The sequence below is a fragment of the Rhipicephalus sanguineus genome, chromosome 1 (assembly GCF_013339695.2).
Source record: "Rhipicephalus sanguineus isolate Rsan-2018 chromosome 1, BIME_Rsan_1.4, whole genome shotgun sequence".
Taxonomy (NCBI): domain Eukaryota; kingdom Metazoa; phylum Arthropoda; class Arachnida; order Ixodida; family Ixodidae; genus Rhipicephalus; species Rhipicephalus sanguineus.
In genome coordinates, this window is record NC_051176.1 from 169414434 (window position 1) to 169425440 (window position 11007).

Consider the following 11007-nt stretch of genomic DNA (forward strand, 5'->3'; position numbering starts at 1 on the left):
ATATGATTATAAGAGACGCCGTAGTGGAGGGCTCCGGAAATTTCGACCACTTGGGGTTCTTTGACGTGCACCTAAATCTAAGTACACAGGCCTCAAACATTTTTGCCTCCATCGAAAATGCAGCCGCCGCGGCCGGGATTCGATCCCGCGACCTTCGGAACAATATCCAGTGAAAGCTATCTTTTTCAATAGTATTATGACAGAGACAGATAAAAACATAGGTACTTTAATTCCAAAATTTTCTAAGGTTAGAAAGTTTTCAATTATACAGTTAAACCTCGATATAACGAACTTTAATATTACAAAATTCTGAATATAACAAAGCATTTCACTTTTCACAATTTCATGCCGACAAAACACCATGTATTTTAAAGGGGTACTGACACAAAATTTCGCGGCCGAGATAGCCTGCTGGATCGATTTCCGTGTACGTGCGTGTACCTATCTGCGAAATATCGACAGCGAATAAAGCTTGGAAGGTATTTTATATGAATATTGAAGTTCGCGTGCGCGATCCAGCATTATAGGGCGCACCTATTGCATTGACACCCTCGGAGGTGACCCGAGGTGACCCCCCTACTTCCCCTACGTAACCGTTGTAGCCTGTACAACAAGTTGTGATGACGTCGTAGCCGCCATTTTTGTTTTGACGCGCTCGCCGCTGCGCTGTTGGTGTCTCAAGGAAATCGTCGCCAACAGACGATGATGAGGAGGACGACGACAACGAGGACGATGATGGCGACGTCATCGCGCAGCACGTGCGGCAAGCGTGCGAATGCGAGGAGACGACGCGAACAGCGCGGAAGTGCGTCACACTTCTGTGTGCTGACGTGATCGAGCGCTGCAGCCGCTAGGTGGTGATAGTTGCACCCGGAGGCTTGTCGTTTTTGAAACCGAAACTGACACTGGTCGGTAATGAGGAGCCTGTAAATAATTGTCTGTCGCGCGCTGCAGCAAACGATGTGCCGTGTTATGACTAACAGGCCCCCAGCAACACATTGCAGCAAAAAAACGCGAGGCCAAAATTTTTGTGTCAGTACCCCTTTAAACCTCAATATAACAAAGTTTCAGTGCTGCCCCAGGGGAAAATCGAGGCAATAAATTGCAACTTACGCTGGATCCAGTCGTCATATGGTTGAGTTGCAGAAAGTTTTTGCGAGCACTTATCTAATATTACCACAGTGAGTTGGACCTGCATTTCTCTTGGGTTCATGCATGATGTTTGACCGCTGTGGAAGCGACTTTTTCGCCGGTGCAGCATCAAGTCACGATCACCAGATCTCGGGTACAAGTTGATTTTTTCGCATTATTGGAATATGCACTGCCGTGTTATTAAAACATTCTTAAGCACTTCCTATGCAGAAAAAAAAAAGCCTTTGGCGATTATACTTTGCTTAAAAAGTCAAACTGCAATTTAGCGAAGTTTCAATATAACGAAGTCAACTGCCGACTTTAGTGACTTCGTTATATCATGGTTTAACTGTACCACAACACTTCACTACTCTTATCAACTGAAAAGAACAGATAACGCATTTCTAAAATAAACAGAATAGCACTAAAGTGGTTTTTAAATGGAACAGTAGCAACAGAAATAAAACAGAGACTTGTTCTTACCTGGAGCCTGTGCAAAACAATCATGTAGGGCTATGGGATCTTCTACGATGGTCTTGAATATCGAAGGAATAAGATCTAAGTCTCCAAGCGTAAATCCTGGTAAAAAAAAGTTGTGGTGCTTCGAAACATTCTTTAGTCGCTCCAGAAATGAAGTAACTCTGGAAGATAATGAAGATCTGTTGAATGTGAGTTCACCAGTTCAATACAGTCACCAAGCGATTGCCAATCGTGCAGATTAGTTCTATGCAGCTAAGCTGCAACAAAGAGAGGTTTGTGCAATCAAGATGAACACAGCTACCCCCTCAACACAAAAGCATAAAAAAGCTTTAACCAAAAGCTCCCATCTAAATACCACATGCAAAAGAACAAAATTGCGTTTCTCAACAACCAATGCACTAATTTTGATTAGATTTATTTCATTCAAAAGAAAAAGTTAAGATCTAGTGATCGTAAGAAGCAGACTTTTATTTAGGTCATCCATGGGCCATGTCTCTCTTTAACAAACAATGCAGAGTAAGGCTAATTAATTTCTGCTTGCCTTAATGCTGTCAGCTATACAAACTTAACAGATTGGTTCATAATTTGTTAAAAAAGTGGAGTTGCCGTTCTGTACAAAAAGCAACTTCTTTGGCAAAGCATTGCTAGTGATAGCAACTACACAAAGTTAAATTTGTACTTTTGTTAGTTTTATGTATTACAGTAAACATTTGCTTACCAATTAGATCAATAAGCATGGTCTCACACATGCACTGGCAAACATCAACGGATCTCATTTCATGACCACAAACATTTTATGTCACAATGCTGGTGCTGTCACAAAGCTGACAGCAGAAGTCAGCAAACATATTGCATCACATCTCACATCCACACATCTCCCATGTTATGACATAGTGCAACCTCCAACATTACGTGTTCTGGAATATAGTGCCCATGAAGCCACCAGCCATATTGGCTTGCCCAGCCTTTGCACAATTTGTACAGCCGCCACAGTTGGACTAGCAAAACTGTGCATAAAGCCACCATCCTTTTTACTTCACCCTCACACACATTCTCACGCACTCTCTGCGTGCAGCGTGCAGGCAACAACAGGATCTTATCATCACTTGGTCCTTGAACTTTCTACAGAACATCACGACAACAGCAAAACTTCACCTGTAGTGTCCCTTTAATTACCATAGCGACATTATTCCATGGCAAATAGTACATGTTTAAATGCCAGTCCAAGGTAATTTAACAAATCAGATAACCAAGCCTGTCATATCATGGCCTCTTGGTTTTAAGTCTCTAAGTATTTGTGAATCTGTATTAGCTTTGGTGATACTACATTAATATTGTAGTTCAGGACTCTGAACTAGGAGGGAAGGGGCAACATTTCTTAGCTCCATTTTATACTTGTGACCACTCACGGGATGCTGGAAGACACCATTATATGATCCCCATGGCTAGAGCACCTCTCACAAAACCATTTCACATCTCTCACAAATGCAAATACTTACGTGCTGTTAGGAAACGTCGCAAAGCCATTGCTGTCCCTCACACCATTGTCACAGAATGCCTGCATCACAGCAATGACTCCAGCTGATGGCAACGGGAAGGCAGGGAAAGAGGCTGTATACATAAAAAAAAAGTTTGCATCTGATGTCAGCATTAAAAGCTCACTAGGTAGTTATCTTCAATAAACCATGCATATACTAGCAGCTTAAGTACATCACTGAGTTGAGTAATGTGACAAATATTCCTACCTGCCCCAGAAGTGGCCTAAGAAACATTTTTATGTGAAAGTAGATGTGGTCCAGGCTAAGTGTGCCATTGCTTTAAACTAAATATTCTCAGACTAATGCAGAAAAGAGGCAGTAAGCGAAGCTTAAAGGAATACCTGCACAGTCACTGGCAGTTATTTCAATGCCAGTGATGCACACTTCCTTGCACTGCTGAAAGAAAAGATATGTTGGTCCATGACAGCAATAAGTGGACAAATTAACCAAAGCTTGTTGCTGCCCTACACAGTCACAGCATGGCAAAGTCACAGCATAAGCTAGAGGAATGGCCTTTCTAGAGCCCGTTGTGAACTGTCTTAGGGCACCTACTGCAAGTACAACTGCAAGGTGCCCACTAGGCCATAGTAATCATGATTTCACGAAGCAGGGAAGTACCCACTATGCCATTATTCATCATTGTGTGAAGTAGCGCAATACCCACTACATGTCTGTAAGGCAACATGTGCACCTACGTAGCTGCACACTTCGTTAATGTTGCAGCTGATTTTGATGAAGAATTACGGCTGAGCCCTTTGTATTGGGTGGCAAACTCTAAACCATCCACTTGTTACAAACTTCACATTGTGTGACGCCGGGTGTTATATTATTCTTCTGCAACGCAATATTACATCTGTTAACATGATTCCTTGCCCGACTTGATGCCTGTATAGGGTCTTTTTGAGAAGAAGTTTCAATGGGAATCTTCTATGCACCAAAATGGCTGCAACACTTGAAACTTCGGCGAAAGCCTTGGTTGATGTTGTCGTGGTATATCACAAGCAGCACAACAGAGGCACAATATTCAAAATGGAAAGTTGGGCCTCGATTTTCTGTTAAATAACGCAACCCTCCTGCATCAAATTAACAGTTCTTAAACCTTTGCGTTCCGAAACATTTACCCACTTTCCGGCCATTCTGGTCTGAAAATATTTCGTCAGTTTTGTGCCCCACAACCCGGCCGTGTTGCATTGTCGAAAGGGGCCCGACAATGGACCGCAAAGAGTAATACAGTGCCTCACCAGTCTACAGTAATGATTTCGTAGTTCTCTAATGTCTCAGTAAAGAAAAGGTGTCATAGGATTAAGGCTCCCAGGATTTTGCAAACAAAAGCTGCTGTGGCACCATAGTTTAACCTTTTGAATACTCGTTTATGGCGTGTTTGGCATGCACCAGGACAATATCTATTTAAGAACAGAATTCATAGGGCACTGTAAAAAGCAGATGCAGGTACGAAAATTTTGCAAATATACCATGTACAAGCACCATGGCCAAGATGCTTTCCTTCGGAGACACGCATATCTAATTTCATATGCAGAATCTGTGCTACTCTTGCGTGGATAAGTTCCTCCTAGCAAAAATTTCTATAGGAATCTGTATTAATCCTATAAAAGATATACAGGATATGTCTTTTTATAGAGTACAGATTTTTTATGAAAAATTCTACGACAGTTAGGCTCCTGTCATTTTTGCTCTACATAGAGGCAGAAATACATTGCTGCAGCTAAAATTACATTGAAGTGATTAATTAACAAAAACTCATTAATTTACTTTTTTTAAATTATTGACTTGAGGGCAGTTGTTTATATTGGCAAGTTATAGTGGGTGACAATTTATGGCATACCCATCTTTTAGAAATCACGAAAGTTGCACGTAATTTGAGATAATTATCCCCGAATTTCAATGGCGATATCGAAACTGACTGCGCTCAGCGCGCAGGAAGCACGGTCACTCTGTTATGTCAGATCAGAATATCATGTGACAAGAAAGTGACGAAATTTGAATCAAGGTACGCTGAAGCAGAATTTAGTCAAGAAAATTTGCAAGCATTCTGAAATACACAAGTAGACAGCTTATTCATTGCGTACGATGTGTCGTGCTTATCTGTTTCTTTCTTAAACCATAAACAGGCACAAAAAAACTCTTTCGCCTGTCTGCAAGAGCGCCGCAGCAGCTGCCCCCGAGTTTTATGCTTCACAGAGAAAGAAAAGCTTGATATAGCAGTTTTCTTTCGCACGGCTCGAAAGAAACAGATATGCACGAAACACCGCACGCAAAGGTGTGGACACGCGAACCACGTAACGCCACACACTGGCGAAAGTGAGACGACTAGCTGCTTTTCACGAAAAGATGTGGCTGTAACACACCTTCAGTCAAATTCCGTCACTTCTTTGTCATGGGACATTCTGGCCTGATGTAAGAGAGTGGCAGTGCTTACTGCGCACCAAGAACAGTCAGTTTCGGTATCGCCATTGAAATTCAAGGGTGAGTATCGCAAATTATGTGCAACCTTTATGGTTTCTAAAAAATGGGTTTGTCACCCACTACAACTTTCCAATATAAACAAGTGCCCTCAAGTCAATAATTAATGAAGTTAGTTAATGAGTTTGTGTTAATTAGTCACACATATGTCATTTCAGCTGTGGCAATGTATTTTCGCCTCATTGTAAAGTTCGTGCGCAAAAACGCAGGAGCTTTACTGTCATAGGATTTTTTAAAATCTGTATTGTGTAAAAATAAAACCCTGTATAGGTTCCATAACAGGATGTATAGGTCTCACAGAAAGATGTGTTGGACTAATAAAATTCTGTCCGACCAATAAAGGAGTGACATATGACAAACTTATGGGTCCCAATAGATGCTGTACAAGTAGTTTTATTAACTTGTATTGTTCTGCTCAAGAGGTGTGAACGTATTTACACTTGTAAAAGTGCATCAAGTGGTTCAACACTCATCTCGTGATGTTATTAGCTTGGCTTATGACAATCACACCTTCAGTGCTACACATGCATCACACTTTTATTAATTTTCCAGGATATCCGCAGACATATTTGCATGTTCTCATTAGGTTAGTAAAGCACAATTCCTACGTCAAAAAAAGCTAGGCATTATTGGCCGCTTTTTTTAAACAAACTAAGCTCTTCAGAACAGGGGTTAAAGCTATAAACCATTTCTGAAATAATAAATGGTTATTACATGTTACTGTTAATTTCCAAGGTTTTGCAGGCCAAACTATAATACGATTATGAGGCACGCTGTAGTGAACTCATAAGCCGCGGTTGTTATAAAGCAAGTGCTAGTCGCATTTCTTAGTTTCTGTAAGTCGCATATGTCTCAATGTTTTAAAAGTCTTTTGATGCACATTTGCTGACACAGTTTTAGCGATAACTGCCAATTTATTCGCGATGACTCTACTTTGTTCTTCTGCATAACAATGTAAAAAACACTTCATTGTATGTTTCTAGGAAAGATTATATGCTACCAAAGTGTACAAGCTAGTACAGTCGCGCTCAATATGACTTGCAACACGGGAGCGCGTGGCCTCACAAGTTCAAAGATTGCACACGGCATCAACTTGTTTTTATTTCAACAACAAAATGATATTTTCGTACTTGGGATCATACCCAAGTACGAGAACAGCGTTTAGTTATGGAAATGAGGGCTAGCGGAAACCATGCGCAGTCTTTGAACTTGTGAGGTCACGCGCTCCCGTGTTACAAGTCATATTAAGCGCGACTGTACATTGTATGCACCCTAGTGATGCAGAACTATCGGTAAATTAACTATCGATAGCATCGACAGTTTCTTTGAAACTATCAATAGTGTAAACGAACTATCGATAGTACTACTATCGACAAACTATCGATAGTCCAATCAGTAGTACCATCGGTAATATTACTAGTGATATTACTGCCGCTCGTGTTTATTGCTTTGTTTTGATGTATGTATTCGGGTTAGACTGTTAGCAGCGTTTGATACAGACCACGCCACAATGTTTGAGAAGCTTCGCGATTGTTTGAGATCATTTTGTTAAGATTACACGCTAGACGCGAATATTCAAGTTTATTCGAGAGCTTACACCAGCACCAGCGATAACGCTGGAAGGTTCGATGACTGATGTATAAAGCCCCGCCACGGTGGTCTAGTGGTTATGGCGCTCGACTGCTGACCCGAAGGTCGCGGGATCGAATCCCGGCCGCGGCGGCTGCATTTTCGATGGAGGCGAAAATGTTTGAGGCCCGTGTACTTAGATTTAGGTGCACGTTAAAGAACCCCAGGTGGTCGAAATTTCCGGAGCCCTCCACTACGGCGTCTCTCATAATCATATCGTGGTTTTGGGACGTTAAACCCCAGATATTATATTATTATTATTATTGACTGATGTATAAAAGACGAAGCGTTCCACCAATTATTAGATTACTAGACAGCCACCGACTGTTCTCGCCGCTATCAGTGCGCAGCGTGTATCGCTTGTATTTTGAGTTTTGATTTTCTGGGCACAAGTTCGACCAAATAAAGAGCTCCGTATTTCCCAGTCTTGCTGCAGCATTCTTCAATGTCACAACTACGTGACAAACTATCCATAATGGTGTGAATAACGATGCTGTTGCTAGCTGGCCAAATCGCCAAAATATTCACGATAGGCTACTATCAGCTTCGCTTAATTTATGAGGAAACGTTTGGCGAGAATTATTTCCGCTATGAAAATGGCAGCATATGTCCATCAATAAATTAACATTCAATAGCAACCAGTTACATTTTACAAATAAAAAACTTAGTTCTTGATAACTTTATTTTGAAATCATAAAATGCAATATTAATTTGAAGTCGTGCAGTTCCACCCATGTAATGGCTTCCTTTCCGCTACTGCTGAATAGTTTGACTTTATGATCATGTGTCACTGAAGCACTCTGGTTAAGAACACAAGCATGTCAACTTTCTTGCCCTTCAGCCTGCTCCTCCGGCTGCACAATGTACCACGCGCGCGGGGAACCAAGTTTATTCTGCAATGAGTTCGCACTGTTAATTTTATACTATCGATAGTATTTTTTACCATCGATAGTTTGATAGTGACTCAGCTATTGATAGTACCATCAATAGTTCTGTATCACTATTGCACCCTTATTCTTTGCTATATTTGTGTGCTCTCAATGTTCACCTGACTTGCAGTATTTTAAATATATTTTAATGTAATATCCTGTGCTCTGTTGCTTACTGTGTGGCTGTGAACTAATTTTGTACACAGTTGTCTAAACTACACCTATGCATGCATTTGACTTGACTTACACACCCATACAGGCTCTCAGTGTATTAGGTCTTTTGCTTTATAGTCCTACTCCATAGTAAAGCCTGACAGCTTTAATAGTGCATTATGTCTATCTGGTTATAGTCTAATAAACCAATACGTGCTATCAAGCATGACAGAATATACCAATACAGGATTTATTGGTGTATCAGGTATCAATAGAATCCAATAGAATGAAAGCAAAACCTTTTCCTAGGGGTCTTTCACAAGCACTGCAAGAAGAGATACTTCACTGGTAATACCAGCAGCAGTAAATTCGGACAAGCGAGAAATGATACTCACAGGACCCCACTGGGTAGGCTGGCTGTTTTTTCCGTATGCCAATCAAAATGAAGAACAGGACTAGTGGTATGACTAGCTCGAACAGCAACACCAGCTGCACAGCAACATACGTCACAAATACTAAAAATGACGCCAACATGAACGGTTCGTTTATTACATGGACGATGAACAAGTACATTCACTCTTGTCGTCAGCACACTAAACGACGTGACAATACAATGGGACTGCACATATCGGTTCGCTTATCTGCACGAGAAAATACAATTCTCTCGGTATGAGAGGGAGCCTAAAATAAAAGCTGGAGAACTCGGAACAAGCGTAACGCAGCACCAAGTCATTTCGAATAATTACATATGCGAGTTAGGGCGACAGACGCTAAATTAAAGACTGTATCAACATAACTGTTATGAATAAAGCATAGCGCGCCGCTCCAACCAATACAACACAAAATTCATTCCATGCTTACAATCAACATGTTTAACAAACAGCGTCGTTGCCGAAAAACCGAAACTGGAAACTGTCACACTTCACGGTTCTCACATCAGAGGTAAAAATATGTGCGCACAATACCCCCGGGCCACAAACGAAATTGCAGATAGAGGTCCAGCGGTATGTGAAGGCAGCTGTTAATGCATGAGGCTGCCGGCCGAAAGTAAGTGCACCCAACACTGAATGGTCGTTCGAGCCTCATTTGCAACCAGTTAAAAATTACTGAAAAATAAACGGCTCTGCCATCTGGAATTTCGACAATAAGTTCACTTAACTGCCAAGTTCACGGCTGCCAAAGCTGCTACACCAACCAAATTACATGGACGCGATGCACAGACAGTGACTGGGTACACGATCCTGCTTGACAGCTTTTCGTGCAAGCACGGCCAAGAGCATTCAATATAACCGCGAGAAAATGACGGTCTACGCTTTCCTCTAGAGTTTCCTATACAGCGCGCTTCCAAAAGCAAGCCTCGCGATACGAAGACAACGAGCATCTGCAGCGACAGCGTTTCCCTCTGCTTCCCCATCTCTACACCTAGGCGAGCGCAAAAACATTCATGCAATCGCAAAAGCACGTCCACTTACTGGCTTCCTTTTCTTCAACGTGTAGTTTTTCCATAACAGCAGACGCAACTGTAGACAAAAACCCATGCTGGCGACGCATTGGAGAGCGCAGTTTAGTCAATTGGCTTTTCCACCGAAGTGTGAGAGAGAAATCAGCTGGGTCTTAGCAGTCAAAGAAACATTGCCCCCGACGGCGCTGAGCAGCGTTACGATAGGCTGTTTCGATCTGGGCTTTTCAGCCCTCGGCTATTCCAAGGATACCTTGGCCACACACAGGGCCTTCAAAGGCTAAACTAATTGCTACCACACGCCCATACGACAACGCTTCACGCGCTAACTTCGCCCGCTGCTGCTGTATCGAAGCGGACCACAGCACCGATGCCGAAGCGAACACGCATGTGTAACACCGCATGAGGGCGCGATGGTAGCAACAAGGCATGCCAACATGCATGCCAAGAACAAAAAACAAATCGCAAGTTTGTGTCAGCATTTGTAAGCAATGTGCCAATGAACGGTCAGAACAAGTTGTTGAATACAGGACATCAAAGAGAAAACCTTTCTGAATAAGCGTTTTGACAAATAATGCGCAAAGAGATCGCCTTCACGACGCCCTTGCATAAAACGCGCGTTATTTAAACCACTCAGACTCAATGCGTTTCCTAAATGACATTTCTTGTCGTTTAATATTTCAGCGTGAATTTATGAACTGCTTGTGATGTCACTGTATAAAAATGACAAAATCGAGCAAACGTGTTCACAAGCGTTTTGGCAAGCGCGAAACGTGTGTCATCATGAGTCATCGGAGGCAAGGACGTCGGTGAATCCAAGTAGAAAATCGTCCTTCGAAATAAATTCTTTCTCAAATAAGGACTTCTCAAGCTTAGCCACTGGTTGCAATGTATCAGCGGAAACATCACTTTTAAAACAGAAGTAAACTTCTCTAACCCAACGTGTCTTGCTGCAACCATATTTATGTTCGCTGTTCCTCAAAAGGCTCGATGCCATTTTAAAATAATTTGGACACGCTGTGGTTTGACATATCTACATATCGTGGTAAGCGAGCAGCTGCTTTCACCTCCACGGCATTCGCAGATTCGATGGAACGAAGCAGCTGTACCAATAACAAATGTCCTGTTCCACAAAGGGACGGTTCGCTCATGAAGTGATGCACACCTTCTTTGATGTTGGTGTAAGGCTTGGTCACCCAAATATAAT

At 42.0% G+C, this 11007-nt stretch overlaps 1 protein-coding gene across 2 annotated transcripts in view; it reads right to left on the minus strand.

Annotated features, from left to right (window-relative positions):
- The window catches only part of LOC119402036 (ATP-binding cassette sub-family A member 2), a 184378-nt gene extending 173767 nt beyond the window's left edge, over window positions 1–10611 (minus strand). The window contains exons 1-4 of one of the 2 annotated variants that reach the window (XM_049417659.1): window positions 9814–10611; window positions 8737–8830; window positions 3111–3222; window positions 1615–1772 (exon numbers count right to left, since the gene is read on the minus strand). In XM_049417659.1, the coding sequence (XP_049273616.1) occupies window positions 1615–1772; window positions 3111–3222; window positions 8737–8830; window positions 9814–9879 (430 nt within the window). In that variant the 5' untranslated portion in view covers window positions 9880–10611. The remainder of the gene's footprint in view (window positions 1–1614; window positions 1773–3110; window positions 3223–8736; window positions 8831–9813) is intronic. The other variant, XM_037669109.2, reaches the window with a different exon arrangement.
- Between the last annotated feature and the right edge of the window lie 396 nt (window positions 10612–11007).